General features: G+C 36.9%; 1 protein-coding gene across 1 annotated transcript in view; it reads left to right on the top strand.

Moving 5' to 3' along the window:
* Nucleotides 1-23,070, top strand: part of DDAH1 (dimethylarginine dimethylaminohydrolase 1) — a 138,086-nt gene that overhangs the window by 71,375 nt on the left and 43,641 nt on the right. Inside the window, exon 2 of the mRNA XM_032870282.1 lies at nt 21,147-21,246. Coding sequence (XP_032726173.1) covers nt 21,147-21,246 — 100 coding nt within the window. The remainder of the gene's footprint in view (nt 1-21,146; nt 21,247-23,070) is intronic.

The following is a 23,070-nucleotide window of genomic DNA, read 5'->3' as shown; positions in this document are numbered from 1 at the left end:
TCTGCTCTGCTCTTTTTCCCATACACTTTGGAATGAGTTGAATGTGACAGCTGAGCTTTCAACAAGCTTCATGAATTTTAAATCCTTTTGAGACATAAAATGGGTTCCATGGCATGCAGTCCGTGTGGACAAGGAGTTGGCAGCCTCGCCGGGTGTTATGGGATATCAGGTGTATTCAACATACTGAGGACCCAGATTCACTGGGTGTATTCTGGGTCTACTCTGCATCTCCACAAAGAACAGAGGACCTCTTTCTGTCTAAAATTTAATAATTAATTATTTTACAGTTGCAGAGTTACTTTTCCAGCAATTGGTTCAAGACATAAACTTCATATAATCGCAGAAGAAAATCTTTACTAATTTCTCAGAACAGATTATTTTTGGCAGCTAAATATTTCAGTTTTTTTTTCTTTCTCCTATCTGATTCATGCATATTTAGAAAAGAAAACCCTGTGAATTTTGACATAGATTTGTATCCTCAAATTTTAACGCTTATCCGGATCCGTCCTGAAGTACTTCTTTAAATATTTAAATGTTTTATAAAGCTGTTCTCAAATTCTGTTTTTACCACTCTAAAAATCTGAATCTTTGCTTAGGGATAAAAGAATTGAAGTATTCTGAAATTCAATACAAGGAGCCTTACTAATAGTATCTGGAACTACCTTACAACAAAAGACTATTTTCAGAAGATAATTTTTCAAGAAATCCATTGCAAATAATCTCAATTTAAGTGTGAATTCATTCTTAAATTACCTTATTTAACAGTGTCCTGTATTTTATTTAAATATGGAATATTGGTATTTATAGTGTAATTTTATAATAGCATGAGCAGAAAAACATTTTCATAAATACAGGAAATTTTGAAAGTTTATGTGACAGATTATTAATAGTGGTATCTGTAGATGGTATTGGGATTACAATGTTTTTAATGGTTTTATTTTTACTGATCAGTACTTTCTAATTTTTCTGCATTGAATATATGGAATGGGATGTGCTGCCTTTTTCTTCTCAAGTCTAGGGAGAGTAGATTTTACAGAGACCTCTCAGAGAGTTGATAAATATTCTCTACAGTTGGAAGTGCCCTGGGCACTGGTCTAGGAGATCTGAAGGTCAAGAAACTGGGTGACTAATGGCTTAGTTACAGAGCCAGAAGAGTGCCACTTTGTTGGGAACAGACGCACTGCCAGAGTTTGTGGAAGTGTTTGCGTGGACTCGAAATGCAGGAGCAAAAGCTGGACTAGGGCTGTTTCAAGTCCAGTCCAAGCGTACTGCCCACAGAAGCAAGGGGATCCCACAGTGAGAGCCTAAATGGAGTGAACCACAGGTGAACCAGGAGCTGGTAACTGAAGTGAAAAAGATTCCTAAAAATGTGGCTGCAAGTGGTCCACTTTTCTTAGCCAGAGTCACATCAGCATTTGAATGTTTAGAATAGTAGAAAGCATGCATTAGCTAGCCAGGTCCTCTGTGCACAGATCTGCCTTGGGAGTGGTTACTATAGTTATAGATAGTAGATGGAGTTTTAAATGTTCAGGTATTTCTCAACTTTTCTATCAATGACACAACAAATATTATCCACTGACCAACTGTAGCTCTCTTCATTTGTGCACATTTCCTTTTAATCCTTGTTAACAGTCCTACTTGTTAAAAAAATGTTGCAATCTAGTTTTTTAACAGCTAAATGTTATCCATACTCTTCTTATTCTTAGAGATACCTCTTGGTTTCTCCCTGGGTGTTTATAAGGATACACTTCCATTCATTGTACAAAAACTAAATGACATTAATCACTAAAGAGTATGTTAAATTGTGCTCCTCTGAAGACCTGAGTTAATCTACATTTAAAAGTTCCTGAGGCACTATGCCCAGAGAAACTGAAGCAAAGAAAATCTAACTATCTGTCAATAAGAAATACTTAGGGAGTATATCAGTGTAATGCTAAAATGCATTTAGCTTTGTGTTTAGTATAAGCATTACTGTCTCCACTTGGTCTTTATTTCAAGATTTGAGTGTCAACTTATAGGATACTAAATTTAGTTCAGATACATTCAAAAATTTTACAAAACGTACCCGCTGTTGAACAAACTGGATTTTGCCAACAGAGTGTGTGCTCTGTTGGACTATAAGCTTTGTACATTTTATAATAAGCACATTCCTGTTGTGAAATGGAATGCATCTGATCCATAATAAATCTGGTTGAGAGACAATGGAACTTAGCCAGCTCAGCCCTGGTTCAAGGGAAAAGACAATAAATAGGGACAATGACATTTAAGAGAAGCTAATTTCATCATGCACTGCCTCATAAGAAGAACATCTAGATGGCATTAAGGTACTTTGAGAATTACCCCAAAGAAGCTACAAAGTGCATTCCATGTCATAGAAGGGACTAGTAGCTATTCCTCTGATAAATGTTTTAGTTAAAAGTTAATACTTAGTGATATATTGGGAACAGAAATAAACTTTAAAAAAGAGAGAGAGAGAGAGAGAAAACTATAAGGACAAGAGTGTTACCGTATTTTTCTGAAACAATTTAGGAAAGGCGAAACTCACCAGCTAGACAATAATTAGTTTTCCTTGGTAAAACGTTGACTGGAATGTTTCTATTAGGAAAATATTATCAAACTATTCCAGTCTAAGTCCAGCTGAGAATACCCAGATTCGATAACAGAGAAGAGAAATTACTCACTATTTTTGTTACCACTGTGTTAGAACTTGGACAGCTGTCAAAAACAAGAACCATTTCTTGAAACTAGCCATTTCATACAATGAAGCCTGTACTTATTATTTATAAGCATACAAATATTCAGTTGGTGGTTTTTCACTAACATATTTTAAATAAGCTCTAGGAGAAGCAAATGTTTGAACATATTACAAAGGGTGAATATGTACAAAATCACTTGCCGTGCTGCAGTCTGGAATCAGAAGCCAACTTCTCAGAATGAATTACTATGTCCTCAACTAAAAATGACTGCAGCCTGTCACAACCATCTCCAATGAAGGCTGCAATCACAACACATAAAAAAATCTAGGACAAGGAAGGAAAAAAGAAAAGCCGCATTCTCCCCCAAAATAATCCCAGCATTCCAAAAACCATTGTGTTCAAACACTGGGCAAGGTGGTACAGTTAAAAAAGTACCAACTTATACCAGTTGTGAAGAAAGTTAGTTTCAATTGGTAAAAATTAGTAAGTATAATATTTTTAAAAGATAAGCAGCCTTATTCATTTTTAGCACATACGACAGTCATTTAGGATGTACTAATGAAGGGTTTCTAAACTGAGATCTTTAGCAAACCTACTTGAATAAATGAGTAAGAATGTTTTAATTAGCACAGCAAGCATCCATTTAGTCCTATGGTGCTTTGGTACAATTATTTTGGACTAATTGATCTAAGATGTGTTTGAAAGTTGTTCTTTCTATAGCCTTGCTAACTTTATTTGCTTAATGAACTTCACCCTCTCTCCTGTTCAAAGAGATCACCATTTCAAAATGTATGGTTTCTGAACAAATGAAACCTTATACTACTGCTGTGTTTTATAGCTTCCACAAAACTGAATCTAACAAGAAAATGCACAGGCATTTGATAATAAGTGTCACTTGAAGCCTTAACACACTTATTACATCCATAAAGTTCATTACAATCCATTTATTTTTTTTCCAGACCTTTTATCCTAGTGGTATCTGTGCAATCAAAATGTATATGCATTAAGTAGTCTTTTCCTGCCAAAGGGGGATTATTCCTTCCATTGTTGCAACCAGCCACCATACTGTGCAACAGGAATGGCTCAAAAAATATCTCCAGGAGTCTATTTCTTGGAATACAGTTGTTAAGAGGAATTGTCAAGGTCAGATTTCTCACATCACTTCCTGCAGAACACAGTTTGGGATAGTTCTAATTTCCCTTGGTTTTATGTCTTACTTCCAGTTCTGACTACACCCCCACAAGGCTAAGTTAATATATTCAAATGTGGTGATCTCTCCATATGGAGAATATCTAGAAGGCATTTCCAGCTCAGCTTGGTTAAAACAGAACTCTTGAATTTTCTCCCTAGACTTGTTCCTTTCCTCTGCCTTTCCTGTATCAGAAATTAGTGCTGTCATCCACTCAAATGCTCCAGTCAAAAATCTAAGTCATTCTTGATTCTTTTCTTTCCTTCACTCCCACATTTAATCCACCACCAAGTCCTGCCAACTCTCCTTCAAAACACATCCCAAAATCTGTGAGTTTTTTGTGTTTTTGTTTTGTTGTTGTTGTTGTTGTTTTGGTCTCCACTCTCATTACTTTTGTCCATCCCACCAATATCTTTTGCTCAGGCTCCTGTAAATGCCTCTTAGCTGAATTCTCTGCTTCCCTTCTTGCCTTCTAGTCCATTTTCCACAAAGCAGCTAGCCAGAATTATCTTTGTAAATTAGATTATGTCACTCTCTCCTGTAAATTTCCAGTGGTTTCAGATAACATTTAAAATTCGAACCCTTAATGCTAGTTTACTAGGTTTTTTTTACGGCCTGTCCTCTCCCTACATCCACAGCTTTATTTAGTACCTTGCTATATTCATTTTCTAGAGCTGCCATAGCAAAGTACCACACACTGGGATGCTTAAACAATAGAAATTTATTTTCTTAAAATTTTGGAGCCTAGATATCTGAGATCAAGGTGTTGCCTGGGTTGTTTTTCCTGAAGCCTCCCTCTGGCTTGCAGATGACCACCCTCCCCTTATGTTTTTACGTGGTCTTCCCTTAGTACCTGTCTCTGTCCTAATCCCTTTTCATAAGGATGCCAGTCATATTGGATTAAGACCCACATTAATGGCCTCATTTTAGTTTAATTACTTCTTTAAAGGCCTTATTTCCAAATTCAATCACATTCCAAAATCCCGGCAATTGGGACTACAACATATGAATTTTGGGAGGAGACAATTCATCCCATAACACTTGCCCTGTTTGTTTAGCCCCATACTGGCTGTCTTTCTGTTCCTTGAACAAATTAAACTTGTTTCCACCTTAAGATGTTTGCACTGGCTCTCGTTGGAACATTCTCCCTGATGGCAACATGGTTGGTTCTTTCAGTCGACTCATACATATGTCACATGTTCCGAAAGGCTATTCCTAACCTCCCAGTTGAGCCCTCTCATTTTCTAGGCACACCTCAGAGATATGGCATGTTCAGTTCCACATCACAACAATGAAGTGAGCCACCTGAATTTTGGTTTCCCAGCACATATAAAAGTTATGCTTCCACTGTGCTGTAGTCTGTTAGGTGCACAATAGCATTAAGTCTAAGAAACAATATGCATACTTTAATTGAAAACTACATTATTGCTAAGAAAATAATGCTAACCATCACCTGAGCTTTCAGTGAGTCTTTTGCTGGGGGAGGGTCTTGCCTCAGTGTTGATGGCTGCTATCTGATGAGGGTGGTTGCTGAAGGCTGGGGTGGCTCTGGTAGTTTCTTAAAATAAGACAACAATGAAGTTTTCCACATCAATGACTCTTCCTTTCACCAACAATATCTCTGTAGCATGTCATACTGTTTGATAGCATTTTAACCGACAAAACTTCATTCAAGATTGGAGCCAGTCCTCTCAAACCATGCCACTGCTTTATCAACTAAGTTTACGTAACATCATTTATCCTTTGTTGTCATTTCAACAGTCTTCAGAGCGCTACACCAGAAGTAGTTTCCATCTCAAGAAACCACTTTCTTTTCTCTCTCATAAGAAGCAGTTCCTCATCCATACAAATTTAATCATGATATTTCAGCCATTCAGTCACATCTTCAGGCTTCACTTATAATTCTAGTTCATTTATTGTTTCCACCACATCTATATCTGTGGTTATTTCCTTTACTGAAATCTTGAACCCCTCAAAGTCGATCTATGAGAGTAGAACCAACATCTTCCAAATTCCTGTTTATGTTAATATTTTGAGCTCTTTCCATGAATCACAAATGTTCTTAATGGCATTTTAAAATAGTGAATCCTTTCCAAAAGGTTCTCCATATACTTTGCCCAGATCCATCGGAAGGATCACTATCTTTGGCACATATAACCTTACAATATGTATTTCTTGAATAATAAGACCTGAAAGTCAAAGTTACATGTAGATTCATGGGCTACAGAGTGGATGTTGTATTAGTAGGCATGAAAACAATGTTAATCTCATTGTCCATCTTCTCCTTCGGAGCTCTTGGGTGACCTGGTACATTGTCAATAACAATAATTTTTTTAAAGGAATATTTTTCTGAGCTGTAGGTCTTAATAGTGGGCTTAAAATATTCAGTAAACCTTGTTTTAAACAGATGTGCCATCATTCAGGCTTTATTGTTCCATTAATAAAGTATTGATTTATAATTCTTAAGAACCCTGGGATTTTCAATATGGTGCATAAGCAATGGCTTTGACTTAAAATGAGGATTTGGGGGTGGGGGAGGGTGCTGCATTTGCCCCTAACAACAGAGTCAGGCTGTCCTTTGAAGTTTGAAGCCAGGCATTGACTACTCCTCTCTAGCTAAGAAAGTCCTAGATGGCATCTTCTTCCAGTAGAAGACCATTGCATTTACACTGAATATCTTTTGTTGAATGTAGCCAGCTTCATGAGTTCTTGTAGCTGGATCTTCTGGATCACCTGCTGCAGCTTCTCCATCAGCACTTGCTGCTTCACCTTACACTGCTATGTTTTGGAGAAGGCTTCTTTCTTTAAACCTCATGAACTCACTTCTGCTGCTTCAAAATCTTCTTCTGTAGCTTCCTCCCCCATCTAACCCTTCATGGAATTGAAGAAAATTAGGGCCTTGCTCTGAATTAGGCTTTGGCTTAAGGGAATGTGGTGGCTGGTTTGGTCTTCTTTCCAGATCACTAAAACTTTCTCCATATCAGCAATAAAGCTGTTCTGCTTTCCTTCCATTTGTGTGTTCACTGGAGTAACACTTTTAATTTCCTTCAAGAACTTTTTCTTTGCATTCACAGCTTGGCTGTTTGTTTGGTACAAGAGGCCTAGTTTTCTGCCTAACTTGGCTTTCGACATCCTTCTTCACTAAGTTTAATCATTTCTAGTTTTTGCTTTATAATGAGACTCTCTGTCTTTCACTTAAACTCTTAGAGGCCCTTGTAGGGTTATCATTTGGTCTAATTGCAGTATTGTTGTGTCTCAGGAAACAGGGAAGCCTGAGGAGAGGGGGAGAGATGGAGAAACAGCTGGTCCATGGAACAGTCAGAATACATACAACATTTATCAATTAAGTGAGCCAACTTAAATGGTGTGGCTTGTGGCTCCCCAAAACAGCTACAGTGGTGACATCAAAGATCATTAATCACAGATCACCACCCCCAAAAATGAAAAAGTTTGATATACTGTAGGAATTACAAAAACATGACACTGAGACACAAGATGAACACGTTATTGGTTAAATAGCATTAATAGTCTTGCTCAATGCAGAGTTGACACAACCCTTTAATTTATAAAAGAGTAGATGCAAAGCGCAGTGAAATACCATAAAATGAGGTATGCCTGTATGTCACATGCCCTGAATTAACTCTCTGTATGGTACCTACTACTACCTAATATTTTTCTATTTATTATGTATTGTCTATCTCTCCATTTCTTCACAAGAATAGACACGGAGATCTTTTCTCTTGACTGATATATTTCTAGGACCCACAATAGTGCCAGATGTGTTAAGAATGTTGATTAGATATTTATTGAATGACTGGATAAATGAATGAAATCATTAAAGATGGTAAAGAGAAGACTGGCAGTTAAGTGATTATTGTGACAAATAGACCAAGGACAGTTTTCTCCCTTAGAGGTCTTTAGAAATAAAGATGAATCTGCTTATCATTGAAGTATTCTTTTTTTTTTTCATTGAAGTATTCTAAGAGCTGTCTAGAAGCGGTCACCCCACCTTGCAGCCATGCCTTGTCTAGACAAAGTGGCTATTTTTAAGTGAGGCATAAGTTTATTATAACATTTCTAGAAATTATGTGTAACATGCAGAATTTTTCATTTATTCATTCAGTAAACATAAGGAGAGTCTGTTGTGGCCAGATCTTTTGTTAGTAGAATGCTCTGGGAAACATGGGAGTGCACAGAAGGCATATCTATCCCAGCCCGAGTGTGTAGTTGGGGTGGGCCCAGGGCTCTCTTGGAAGGCTTTTAAGGCAGCTAAATGCCTACAAAGTATTAATTGTGTACTGGACATACAAAATATTTGTCATACTTTACATCTGTTTGCCTTTATAAATGGCAGCATACAGCTTCTCTGAATTGATTGAACATTATGGGCACTTCAAGTTCTATGTCTGGTGTTTATTTTGGATGGTGTGTACCCCAAATTTTTATGTTTCTCAACTTTTGGGAAAATAACTTTAAAGTTTTAGAACCTTGTCATTTCCCTAGTTTTAACATACTAAATTTTGCAAACCTTTTAGCAGCTGACAGTTATTTTTATTTAGTATTTGGTGACAAATCCTATTTCTGTTTGTTTTTGGCAGACAGAATGTCAGTGGTTCTTAGACACTCAGTACATGTATTGTGTCATTATTGTCAACAAGGAAATGGGCCACTTGAATTAGTACATTATATGTCAGGAGAGTGACAAGACCAGCAGAGCTCCTGCCTTGTTTTTCATTTAAAAAGCTAAATGTTACTTTCAGTCGTCTTCTGGGAAACTGTCTTGTTGTGACATATGGAGGGGCCTCTGGGTTTTTGTCTGTATTTGTTTGTTTTTTTGTTTTGTGTTTTGGTTTGTTGTTCTTGGTTTAGTTTTTTTGTTTTGTTTTGTATTTTAGTATAGTTGACACACAATGTTGCATTGGTTTCATGCATACATAATGATTTGACAAGTTTATACACTATACTGTAGTCACCACTAGTATAGTTACCATCTGTCCCATTACATCACTGTTACAGTGTTACAGTGTTGACTATATCCCTTATGCTTTGCTTTTTATTCCCATGATTTACTTGTTCCGTAACTGGAGGCCTGTATTTCCCTCTTCCTTTCACCCATTTTTCTCAGTTCCCCATGCCTTCCGCTCTGATAGCCATCAGTTTTATTCTCTGTATTTATAGTTCTGATTTTGCTTTTTTTCGGTTCATATTTTTAGTTTCCATTTATGAGTGGAATCATGGGTATTTGTCTTTTTTAGTCTGACTTATTTCACTTAGCATAATTCTCTCTGTGTCCATCCATGTTGACTCATATGGCACAATCTCATCCTTTTTTATGGCGTGTAGTATTTTAGTGTGTGTGGGGGTGTGTGTGTACCACATTTTCCTTATCCATTCGTCTATTGATGGATGCTTAGACTTCTTCCATGTCTTGGCTATTGTTAATAACCCTGCAATAAACGTAGGGGTGCATATAGCTTTTTGAGTTAGAGTTTCAATTTTCCCTGGGCAAATACTCAATGGTGGAATTATTGGATCATATGATATTTCTATTTTTAAATTTTTTAGGAACCTCTATCCTGTTTTCCATAGTGGCTATACCAGTTTACATTCCCACCAACAGTGCACAAGGTTCCTTTTTCTCCACATCCTCACCAACACTTGTTATTTCTTGTCTTCTTGATTTTAGCTGTTCTGACAAGTGTGAGGAGATATATTGTTATGGTTTTGACTTGCATTTCCCTGATGATGAGTGATGTTGAGCATCTTTTCATGCATCTGTTAGTCATCTGTATGTCATCTTTGGAAAAATGTCTATTCAGGTCCTCTGCCCATTTTTTGTTTATTTTTTTAAATTAAGTTTTTACTTAAATTCCAGTTAGTTAACCTACAGTGTAATATTAGTTTCAAGTGTACTATATAGTGATTCAACACCTTAACAACACACCTGGCACTATCGTAGGCTCTAGAAATAACATCACCCAGTGCCCCTCACAAGTACACTCTAATCCCCATCACCTATGTAACCCGCCTTCCATTTGGTATCCATCAGTTTGTTCTCTATAGTTAAGAGTCTGCTTCTTGGTTTGCCCTCCCTTTCCCCTTTGTTACATTTGTTTTGTTTCTTAAATTCCACATATGAGTGAAATTATATGATATTTGTTTTTTTCTGACTTATTTTGCTTATCATTATACTCTGTAGCTCCATCATGTCGTTGTAAATGGCAAGATTTCATTCATTTTTATGGCTGAGTAATATTCTCTTCTAGTTAATAGAATAGCATAGCATTGAATAGAATAAAATAGCAGTAGAATAAATAAAATGTGGTGTATATATATTTTTTTCTTATTCATTCATCAGTCAGTGGATGCTTGGGCTGTTTCCATAATTTGGCTGTTGCAGATAATGCTGTACGGATCCCTTTGAATTAGTATTTTTGCATTCTTTGGGTAAATACCTAGTAGTGCAATTGCTGGATCATAGAGTAGTTCTATTTTTAACTTTTTGAGGAACCTCCATACTGTTTTCCAGAGTGGCTGCACCAGTTTCCTCTGCCCATTTTTTAATAGAATCATTCATTTTTTCTGGTGTTAAGTTGTATCAAGTTACTTACATATTTTGGATATTAAGCCCTTATGAGATATATCATTTGCAGATATCTTCTCCCATTCAGTAGGTTGTCTTTTTGTTTAATTGATGGTTTCCTTTGATGTGCAAAAACTTTTTATTTTGGTGTAGTCCCGATAGTTTATTTTTGCTTTTGTTTCCCTTGCTTAGGAGACATATCTAGAAAAATGTTGCTATGGCTGATGTGAAAGAATTACTTTTACTGGCTATGTTCTCTTCAAGGATTTTTATGGTTTCAGATCTCATGTTTATGTCTTTAATACATTTTGAATTCATTTTTGTGTTCGGTTTTAGAAAGTAGTCCAGGTTCATTTGTTTACAGGCAGCTGTCCAGTTTCCTGGAAAGGGCCTTTGAATATCTAGAAATTTCTAGATAATGAGAGGGATCTTTCCCAGTTTTCTTCAGAGCTGTTTTTAATCTCTCCTGGGTACTGGGGCCCCATTAGTTTTCCTTCTGAATTTCTGTTGAATCTTTCTATTCGCATGTCCTCCAGATCTGAGTACTAGTTCAGGGATGAGAGTGTTGGACATTTACTTCCAACTTTGACATACAAAGCTATAACAACTGTGCTTTATCTACAGAACTGAGGCAGTATAATACTTCCTTTTGGCTTTATAAATTATTATTTTGCTGTTTTCTATAGACAGTATGGTCTTAGTGTCACCAGTGGCCTTTGATCAACAATCTTAACAGCCCTGATACTAAGTATTATCAGTTAAAATAACACCCTACATAGTGTGTCATTTGTTGAATGGCAAGTCATGGTACATTTCTAGAGAAAGAAAAATGCTCCATGTAATAGTTGTTTCTACATCAGAACATAATGAGTTTTAGTGATGTGGTCTGCTGTTATGGACTCTTTGGATACTGCTTGTCAGTTTCATTATATAAGTAAATGAGTTACTTTTAGCTGCAGCTAACAAACTCAATTCAAACTGGTTAAGGAAATGAAAACTATCGTATGCCAAGAAATTCAGAATGCCAGAATTAATTGATTCATCAGTTCAGCAATGTCACCAAGGACCCAGTTCTTTACATCTTTCTGCCCTGTCATCTTTAATGACAGATGGGTTTTTAGACCAGCACTAGTGCCAGCTTCCATATCCAAGCGAGGCAATGTGCAAAAGAAAATGTGGGATTACGTTTCTTCCTATACCTCCAGGAGCCTCTCAACGGACTTCCCCTAGGTGGCTAAAATTAGGTTATTTGTGCCAGTCCCTGGCAAAAGGGATGGAACCGCCATGACTGATTCAGAGTAGGAGGTACCTGAAGCAATATGGTATTGTTAAATAAGGTAACCCATGTAAAATCACTTAGCACAGTGCTGAGCACTTAAAAAGAGCTTAATAAATTTTAAATATTATAATGATGGTAAGTTAAGTCTGCGGCATTAATATTTTAAGAGAGGGCCAGAGTTATGAGTAGTTAAAAGGTAGATTCCTCAGCCCTTGGGAATACTGATTCTACGTTGAGAAGATGGAGGGAGATGACAGGCCCCACTTGCATGGAGTAGGTGCACCTGGAAAGCCCATCTACAGTGCAGGGTTGTGGGATGAAGGCTTAGATCTTTAAAGAGAGCACAGAAAATGTCCCTACTCATAAGAAGAGATTGGAATAAGCTACTGGAACAGGGCTCCCAGGGAAATGATCCAAAGTAGCAGCTAGGTATATGGTCGAAAATGGAACAAAACATAAAGAATGACTAAATGGTCAGTCTCGGGAGGATTGGCCTGGAGCTTATTAGATCCTCCTTTTTCAGATGGTGACTGATCTTGGGAACTGGGGAGGGATAAATCCAAAGCTGAAGTCTCCTCTACTACGTGTGAATGTGAGAAAGTATGCAGAGGTTAACAGCTAAGCAGGGCATGACAGCTGTTTTCTCATAAGAAAATTATGGATGCTTTACATAGTGTAATTATTATCACTGTTAGCAAGTAATTAGCAGCACTAAAAAACAAAAAGAAAACCCACAAAATATCTTAAGTTCGTATTAAGTTGACACACACCTTGTTTTCTAGATATAGTTTTTCCCACTACAACAGAATCCTTCTGTTAGTTTCTGAGGGGTTTTATTCTACTTGGTTTTTATTTTTTAAGAGTTTATTTATTTCTATTGAGAGAGAGAGAGTGAACGAGAGTGAGAGAGCACGCAAGCCGAGGCAGAGGGAGAGAAAGAAGCAGACTCCCCTGCTGAGCAGGGAGCCTTATGTGGGGCTCGATCCCAAGACCCTGGGATCATGACCCAAGCTGAGGGCAGCCACTTAACCGACTGAGCCAACGAAGCACCCCCTTACTCGGATTTTTAAATCTGCTTTTGAGTTTGCCATCTCCTCCCCCTACCCGTATACTCAGCTTCTTGCTTCTGACTGAAATTTTGTTAAACATCAGAATACTTTATGAATGAATTACCATCTGGGATGTTTTCAGTAAACTCTCTTGGAGGGAAATAGAATTACAGTTAGAGTCGCAGTTATGAATGCCAAAAACCATTTTGAGACTACAACTCTTTGAAATCTAGAGCTGGAAATGACTTCATTTTTAAGCTCTACCCCCTCATTTTACAAATATGGAAACCAAAATGCTAAATGGCCTTCTTAATTTTTAGAACTTGTCACTAGAGCTAAGCCAATACATTTAGAAATCCATATCATTAGAGATAAACTAATAAGTTTAGAAATCTGCGAAATCAATAGGGAAAATGCAATGGATTTTTAATTGTGTGTGGGAAATGATTCAGAAATCTCATTCTTGCAACATTTATTAAAGCTCAATAAAAGAAAAATGAATGAGGTAGTTATAAAACTTTCATACGTGTTCGCCATCATGAATATCATGATTTCCCAGAATAATCACAGGATTAATGACATTTACTTGACTCTGTCTGATAATTTTTGAAGATTTTAATGTAATAAAAAATTTCCAGTTCTATTGACCGTTTTCCTAGCACAATAAGCCCTTAATTGATTTTTCATATATTATGGGAAGCTGTTTATGATCTGAGAATCATCCAGAAACTGTTTTATTTCTAAGGAAGATTTCCAGATGACCTGCTAGCAGGAATAGATAACCATTATTAACATCTTTATTTCTCAGTTTAAATGTTACTACCTCAAAGTGACCTTCCTTGACTCCCTGAATTATGTACCCTTAGTTCTCAAAGAACACTGTTGTTTTTCTGCATAGCTCTTATCATAATGTATAATGTATAACTATATGTTGATTTTGGTGAATCTTTAACATCTGTTACCCTAAAGGCACTATATAGCAGGGGTCATGTTTATTCTTTGGTGACCACCAGTCACTGTCTATCATGTTATCTAGCTCAGAACAGACACTTCTTATTTACTGAAGGAACAAAAACTAAGAATAAGATTGAGGTGGCTCAAGGCACATTTTTACTTAGTATTACTACTTACATATATACTTTTATGATTTTCACTTCTATGAGCAGTGTATTAGATTTGTAACTTTAAAAAACAGTATTGCAACTTGTTTTCCATATTTTAAAATATAACTGTACAATATTTCAGTAAATAATGGATTAAGGAAGTTAGTTGGGGATCTGGGGCTCATTTATAACTTTGTTTTCTTTGGAATTTCTTAGGAACATCTCAAGAAAGTTGCACCATATTCTGGACAAACAATTTGGAAATAAGCAGCTCAACATTTTGCTTCTGACCAAAGGCCGTTATAAATAAATTTTTAAAATAAAATATATTTAAATTTGGGGCTTTCTGTATTCATTTTCTATTGATGTGTAAATGCTTACCATAAACATAGCACTTAAAAGAATACCTACTTATTATCTCACAGATTTCACAGATTGGCAGTCTGGGCATGGCATGCCTGGTTGTTGGTGGGGCTCTGGTCTCATCTGAAGTTTAGATCTTCTTCCAAGCCCTTTCAGGTTATAGGCTAAATTCAGTTCCTTGTGGTTGTAGGATCAAGGGTCCTTGTTTTTTTGCTGGCTGTTGACTAGGAGTTGCTCTTATTTCCTAGAGGCTGCTCTGTAGGCAGTTCTCAACATGGCTATTTGCTTTTTTCCAGACTAATAGGACAACATCTCTCTGACTTCTTTGTCTTTGACCTGTAAACTCCCTTTTAAGGGCTCACTTATTTGGTCAGGCCCACCTAAGATAATCTTCCTTTTGATTAATCTAGGTCAGCTGATTGGAGACTTAATTACATCTGCAAAATATCCTTACCTGTGACATAAAACATGCCTAATCACAGGAATGATATCTCATCATCATATTTATATGTTCTTTCAACACCCAAAGGGAAAGATTTGTGCATGGCGTATACATCAGGTGGTGGCAGTCTTAGGCATCTTAGAGTTCTTCCTCCATACTTCGCAATGTGGTAGACTCTCAGAATCTTTCCCAGTTGATTGAATTGGTTTGGGATGGGTATGGTGACATGGTTTGGGGTTTATCTTCATGCCTGTGTGCTTTTGTAATCTTACTGTAATTAAGATACATTTGTTGACTGTCTAAAGATTCCTCTGCAAATAACTCTTTCTCATAATCTGATCTAGAAATTAGGAGGATGAAGTATGGCTCCCAAAATTCATTAGTTTGTATTTGCTTAGGAAAACAAAATTTAGGATCTTTAGAAACCAGACGTAAGTTCACGTTACCACAGTATGTGGCCTCCCCCCACCCCACCAACTCCCATTCCTCCAGAATGTCTGAGTACACATTTTTGTTCAAATAAATAAAGTGAATATAATCTGTTTTTAAGGGTATTATAGATGCTCACAATCTTTTCTAATATTTATTTTCATTTGACCACATAATAGATACATAAATGATCTTGTTGTTAGTGACAAGATGTATAGGAAAGAACCCAAACTTCAGAGTAAAGTTCTTTGAGTTCAGATCTCAGCTCTGCTGCTAGAAGACCTTGGACGAGTCACCTACTGTCTCTGCTTCCTCATCTCTAAATCAGAAATAATGCTTATACTTGTTTCATTAGATTATGAGGGTTCGATTAGTTAAATATGATTTCTTAAGAGAGTGTCTGGCACACAGGAAGACTACATAAATGTTTGCTGTTATCATTGCTAATTAAATTTCTCCTTAGAGTTTTGTCCTTCTAACAGCAGAGGATTCCAATATATTTCTATTTAGGAATTTTTAAGACCAAGTCATTTAGTATGTTAAGCCTCCCCTTGATCTTTTTTTGGGGGGTGGAGGGGTGTGGTTAGTTTTAGTAATTTAATTAGCACATGTGGAAAAGTTAAGGAGTAAACCACTGAACAAACCTCAGGCATCCCAAAGTTGGGGGCAGGGGGGTGATTCATGTATAAGCTGTCATTGGTGAGCATTCTCGATGTGGTTCATACATTCTGTTCCTATTACTTAGCATTTTAATTATACTGTACCTTAGCATCCTAAGGCCCTAGTATACAGAAATGTCACTCATCTCTGAAATGAAGAGATCATGAAATCTGGAGTCACCTGGAATAGGATCTTGTAATACCAAGTGGACTTAAATATACAGAGCTGGAAAACAGAAGGCATGAGCTGCAATTCTGATGTGGGCTTTGCTTTGTGATGAGACTTCAGGAAAAACATAATCACACAGTGCAGTGAATTTGAACATAAGAATAAGCATGGACTCAGGAGGCTTGACTTAGCAAATCAATCAACCTCCTTTAGCCTAGTTTACTCATATGTAAAATGACTATACTAATGTCTATCCTTACTACCATCACCAACAAGTATTTCATTATCACCAATATCCATAAGGTATATCCACCCCCACTGGCCTGTTATCTTCCCAGGAACAGAGACTGCTTTTGTGTTTTTCTAAATATTTGTAGCTTGATTTTCTTTTTTACATTAAAGTTTATTTGTTTATCTTTATTTTATTTTATTTTATTTTGTTTATCTTTATTTTATTTTATTTTATTTTATTTTTCAGTGTTCCAAGATTCATTGTAAAAAAGAGTTGGCATCCACTAAATGGAGAAAAGATACACAAAAGCATGATAAAGACATTTAGTCTCTACCAGATAATGCTCCCTCAACATTATCTACATGTCACACTTAACATTTAAAGGCAAAACAAAATCAGCAACAAATTGAGAAAATGAAACTATTTACTACCAACAAAACCATGCTGCTGCTATTCAGCTTTTAAGAGCTAGATAGAGTATGATTAAGATGACAGTATAATTTTAAAGCTCTTAGAATATGATGAGCAATAAAGGGCCTTGAAACATAGAAATGGGCATTGAAAATCTAGTGGTAGTAGTGTTGATAACATAGCTCCCAACACATGGCAAGTCTGTGGGGGACAGAGACATATTGGCCACAGACAAGCCAATGCCAAGGTCCTCATTTGTAGTCATAACATCTGGAACCCCATCGAGCAGAAGCAGCTAAAGGAAAGCAGTTTGGCAAACAAGTTGGTGCAGACTCTTGATGGAATCACAGCACAAAACTGTTCATCAGCCCCTGTGAGCACATTCACGACATCCGAAGTGAAGATGTGGAACATTCGAAGTGGACATAGTTGAAAATAGGCAGCAAAGACAACTTTGGACAGGGCCAACTAGAAAATGCCACCATCTAAGTAAAGAGTATTGAACTAATGACAGTGCTCTTGCAAGCTATTGTGAATATAACCTCCCAATAAAAAGGTATAAGGTTTTATATTTGTTTTAGTATTTTGTATCTGGGGGAAATTTTGCAAGAAGCAAAGAAGAGTTGGGATCAAATGGTTTACTTTTGTCTTTTTTTTTTTTTGAAAGGTAGCCAGAATCCAAACCAAGCACAAATTTAGGGCAAAACAATAACATCAGCAACCACTGGTTTTGAATGTAATGTGGCAGGCACTGTGTATTAGCTTATTTCTTACATAAACCCTGTTAGAAAACACTATCCCATTTGCAGCTTAGGAAACTGAGGCTCAGAAAGTATAACTCATCCCAAGTAACATACCTAATCCCCAATTCTTTCCACTCACCATGAGAACACAAAAGGAGTGAAATGAGAAGACAGGGCGATGACGTAAAGATGAAGGACAAATGAGGGAACAGAAATGAGGGCCGTGAAAGAAAATGAGAAGGGAGTAGGATAGAAAATGTAGGAAAAGGAACTGGACATTGACAAAGAGAGGGAATTCTTTTAGAATGGTCCTATCTTCAGGAACCAAATCATTCTGTATCATCTTGGCTGACGCTCCTTTGAGTCCTGTGGGACATCTTACCAGACAGACCCACTTCCCACCTTATGTAGTACATCCAGGGGACTGTTTTAAAGCAGAGATTATACAAGAAATCTGCCACACAGCCTGACAGATTCCAGGAGCTGGGAGGAAATCAAACTGTCATGATTTAAATTTCAGTATCTTCAGGGTATGTGCTCTAACTTTATATTGGCTTTGTAGAAAAACTGTAATTTGAATTCACTGGAAAGCAGATGGGACCTGTCACACGGGTAAAACATAAGAAATGTGTCCAAATGTAAGAAGAAGTAACAGGTTTCTTTTGTCAGTCAGTTTCATAGTACAAGTATCGTTGGGTCCACATAAGCTGATATTCATCAAAATGATAGAAGTCCTATCTAATATTTATTGAGCAATAACAATGTGCTAAGTGCTTTGCATCTATTTCAACATCGGGAGGATCCGAGAAAGTTGATACTATTATAACTAACCACTGGTTTTAAAGATGAGAAAACTGAGGCCCAGAAAGTTAAACAAGCTGTCTCTGGCTAATAAGTAGCTGAGCAGGATTTGAATCCCAGGTCCTAGGGGATAACACTACACTATGCAGACATTCCCAGGGCATTCTGTGTAACCCCAAGAGCTCCACAGTTTTTGACAATAGTACTCCAGGGATAAAAAAGAAAGAAGGAAGGAAAAAAGGTGGGGAGGGAAGGAAGAAGAAAAGGAAACAATAATGACCTCAATACTAGTACCAGCTCTTGAGAAAGACATGCGGGTTGGATGGTCAGAAGCCACAGAGGTGGTCTGAACCCACTGTGATCAGGGAAGGAATCTTTAGCAAAGTTTGGGAGTAGCAAAGAGGGGGCAAAAAGAAATGGGAGTACAGAGTAAAAGAATGAAACAAAGTGCATGCAGAGTGAAGAGAGGAGGAAGAAAGGCCTGGCCAATCTTTAGAGTATGAAAATAATATTGGTAGGCTTTAAATTAATTAAGGCTGTTTCTCTAATTTACCCTTTTATTTCTCATTTCATGGGGGTAAAGTGAACTATTCAACTCAACCTTTAAAGCTAATGCTGTTTGTCTGACAGTTTCTCTCCACCGTGAGTATTGCTAAATTCCACTCTGCAAGGTTAGTGTCTCAGTGAAAGGTGGGTGTGTTGTTTAGACTTTTTTTTTTCCCCCTTGAAAGTTAATTAAGTTAACATTAACCATGGCTATGTAACCATAGAACGGGCAGTTTCTTTGAAGGCTCATGGTTTGGATCTTTTCCTGCAAAAATTCCCACTAATATAGTTACATTTAGTATTCTAACTGCCTGGATAACTGACTCGCTGCGGGTCTGTGTATCAGGGCAATACCAGGCCTTGTTTGCAGCTGAGTTGGTGTGCTTCACAGAACCACTGTGTCAAGAGTTTGTGGTTCTCCATGCACAGCCTCCAGCTTCAGCCTCTCTTGTTTCTTCTCCAGAAATTTCCCTGGAGTTAGCATTACCGATTTGATGCCATATGGTTCTACAGTCCTCAGAACTATTTACTTGACATTTAATAAATTTTTAAACTTGTCCATACCCTTAACTCTGAAAGCAATATGGTATCATCAATGTTTGTGTTGTGGACCTATCCTGAAGATTTTGTTTATATAGATGTGACTGAATATTTAAGGAGAAAAAAAAGTACAGGCCTTGTGCAAAATCAAGTTTTTTCATACTGGTGCAGCTGTTTTAAGAAACCACAAGCATTTTATCCTCTAAAACTTTAATTTGAAAGACACAGGACTTTTAAAGAAATACGGTGTTTCTGAAACTGGTATATATCAGCCTCCCTACTTCAGTTCTCTTTAAACTCCTAAGAATTGAATAAAGTTCCTCTTAACACTCTTAAGAATCGAACAAAGTTACATGTGCATTTTTCAGACCAAAATACATGTTATTGCTGTATTCCTAGTAATTTTTGAAATATTAAACAATAGAAGCAATAGCATCACAAGAGACACCAAAGATACAGTGGCTGCATTCTAAAGATCTCTCTCCAAGCTCAGAGAATTTTCCGTAGTCCCAGAGGCAGATGCTAGAAGGAAACAGTTGTGTGTTTTCTTGTGTTCACCATAGCCCTGCAAGCCATGGTAAAGGTTATTTTGTTTATTTTTTTATGCTACAGTAATGATTCCCCTTCCTGTTATATAGAAAAACCTATTCCGCTAAGAGAACACTAGATATATTTATTACAACATGAAGACCATTTTGTCCATGGAAATAATTTTTTTATTGTTCTGAGTCACTCTGGTTTGTGGAATTTTTACATGAGTTCCAGGACAAGGATGAGATGATATATTTATTTTAATTTGTATCCTCTTTTCTTCTTGACTGTGTGAATGTCACCCTTGTTGTCAGAATAGTTCTGTATTTTTATTACTTTAGAAGTTACTCTACTGTAGTTTTGTCTTCTAACTCTTCATTGACAATTCAGTATGTGTCCTGGGCAGTATTTTGGCAGAACTACCTCCTTTTCTCAGTATCATGTGATCTCTTGTTTTCCCTTCCGCCCCTATTCATGTTTTCTCGATGCATGTCTTCACCATGTCAAAGGTTATTCAGACCTACAGAAATATTTAAATTGTTGAGCTGCTGGAAGGACTTGAATTAAACTGTGAATTCCAAAGGGCATTTGTTATGCCTTAAATTTTTTTCTTGCGTTAAAAATAAACCTCACTGGAAGTATTCCCTAATTCAGCCCAGAATATCTCTGTGCTTTAGACTATACCCTGCAATCCTACAAAGTCCCTGAAATTCATTTTTCAAGTATTCTTTGGTTTGGCTGCAATTATTGTATCTGTTAAGCACCCCTAGATTAAATTTAATTAGCATTTCAGACTTACAGAGAATCCTTAAATGTTCTGACATTTTAAAAAATATTTGAACAGAACAATGACTGTCCTGTGAGCTGAGATTTCAAGTTGCTAATTATTATCATTGATATTTCTTCCATATATTTCTCAGTGTACGTAAGACACTGAAAGACTGACTGACTGACTTAAGGTTTAAAATTAAATCTTGTAATTTCTGGCAAGAATAGGAGGATGTGTTCTGCCTTCCACCATCCTTGACTCATATGCTGTAACTAGCCATCCTTCCAACAGTGTCCTAACCAGTCAGCCTCCAACAGTGCCCTACTTAGTCAGCCTCCAACAGAAAAAGGGAAGATAATACTGACTTTAGCATGGACTGGACAAAGACAAAATGGACAATTTCTAATACATAAATTATTGTCTTGCAAATGGTCATTGCAAGTCCAAACTACACTACGTATATTCATATAGTCACAGGGTGTGTGTGTGTGTGTGTGTGTGTGTGTGTGCACTTATGTACGTAAGAACATGATTCAGTGTTCAGAAGTTTTAGATGATTATTTTTGTTAGAAAATGGTAGGATATCAATCTGAATCATTTTATTTTCAACAGGTTGACATGATGAAAGAAGCATTAGAAAAACTTCAGCTTAATCTAGTAGAGATGAAAGACGAAAATGCAACCTTAGATGGTGGAGACGTCTTATTCACAGGTATCTTCATCCTCACTTTCTCTTATCCAAAACTGTTTCTAATATCTGGCTTGTATTATTTAACTGTAGGGGTTTTGTTTTGTTTTAATTACCAAAGGAAAAATGCTCTAACTGCAGGGAATTTGGAAAATACTGAAGGAATTTGGAAAATACTGGAAAGCACAAAAGAGAATGAAGTGAAAACGACCTTTCATTGAAAGATAATCATTTCAACATTTGGGTGCATGGCCTTTTAGTACTTTTGTATGCATGCCATCTATCGTATTTTTTACAAAATTGTTACCAGTGTGTACCTATCATTTTGTAGGTTGCATCTACTATATTTTATACTTTGAGCTTGTGGGTTGCATAGTTTTGCATTGTGTGTTATTATATCTGGTTTGTATTTAAAAGTTTCTTAATTCAAGATGTGTCATTTACAAATAATTTTCTTGCCCAGACAGCAAGATGAATTTAAATAATTTTCAGTGCAAATTGATTTGGCTTCTAAACCAGATGAATAATAGCAGAACTCAACCAATACAAACAGCTAATATTATTTTGTATCTAACTAGAATCAGTTTTTATAGTGGCCATATTATTGCTGTTAAAGAAGCAGTAATTAGGGGTGCCTGGGTGGCTCAGTGGGTTAAAGCCTCTGCCTTCAGCTCAGGTCATGATCCCAGGGTTCTGGGATCGAGCCCCATGTTGGACTCTCTGCTCAGTGGGGAGCCTGCTTCCTCCTCTCTCTCTGCCTGCCTCTCTGCCTACTTGTGATCTCTCTCTGTCAAATAAATAAATAAAATATTTTAAAAAAGAAAGAAAGAAAGAAAGAAACAGTAATTGTAGCATTTAACCTTTCCAGCTATTTATGGTCGTATTACTCTTTTGCAAAAGTCACATCCTAAAATTTGGATCCCCAGATTCATCTTAGTTAACTGATAAGCAAGACAATCAATAATAATTTTTAATTTATAGTGAGAGTTTATTTTACCCTGAATGTCAAAGAATCAATACCTATTTCACAGATGTAACCCTGCCAGCAAGGGCTGGTTCCCAGGGATTTGGGAATGTAGCCCGGGTGGCTCCACTGAAAATATGAAGTTTCTTCGAAATCTAGTATTTTGGCTGATGTGAATTTTATATTGAATCCCTTATATATAGAGAAAATATAGCCATCTTCATTTTAATCTAAACGTAATATTTTGTATTACTTACATTTTGATATAATTAATGTTCTAGGAGGAGAGGTATTTATTCTGTGATATTTGCGTAGTCCCTTGCCCAGTGTCACACCTATGGGTGGCACCACTGTGTTGCTGAGCTCTGGGTGGCACCATTCTTATCACAGGTTTATGAATAGTACCACCCTGGAGTTGTGCAGTGCGCAACTTGGGCTACTGTTGTCACAGGCAATGGCCCTTCCTCTGGGGCATGGAGTGCACACCCATTGAGCCATAAGAACACAGAACAAGGGATCAGGGAGGCCTATGCTGCATTCTCAACTCTGGCCATCTCCAAGCGGACTCAGGCATTCTTTCCAATCTGCCTAGTAAGTTTCCCTTAGAATATTCTTTGTGTCTCCCATTGATGGCACTTTTCATTCTTTTTGGCAGCACAGAACAACAGCCTGTTTCTCTTAGAAAATAGGCTTTTGTGAAAAGCTAGATGTAAATCATGCTTCCTTACAATAAAACTCTTTTTTTTTTACCAGAACATAGCCATATAATAAATAACTTCTTGTAAGCAGGTATTGATAATATTTGAAGTATGTTTTAAAACAAGCTGTGTTCACAGCCATTTAGCTATCTTAACAGCCGAGCTGAACGGATTCCCTAAAATCTT

The sequence above is a fragment of the Lontra canadensis genome, unplaced genomic scaffold (genome assembly GCF_010015895.1).
Source record: "Lontra canadensis isolate GAN:19392208 unplaced genomic scaffold, GSC_riverotter_1.0 scaffold40, whole genome shotgun sequence".
NCBI classification, from domain to species: domain Eukaryota; kingdom Metazoa; phylum Chordata; class Mammalia; order Carnivora; family Mustelidae; genus Lontra; species Lontra canadensis.
Note: the sequence above shows the minus strand (reverse complement) of the source record. Positions and strands in the feature narration are given on the sequence as shown.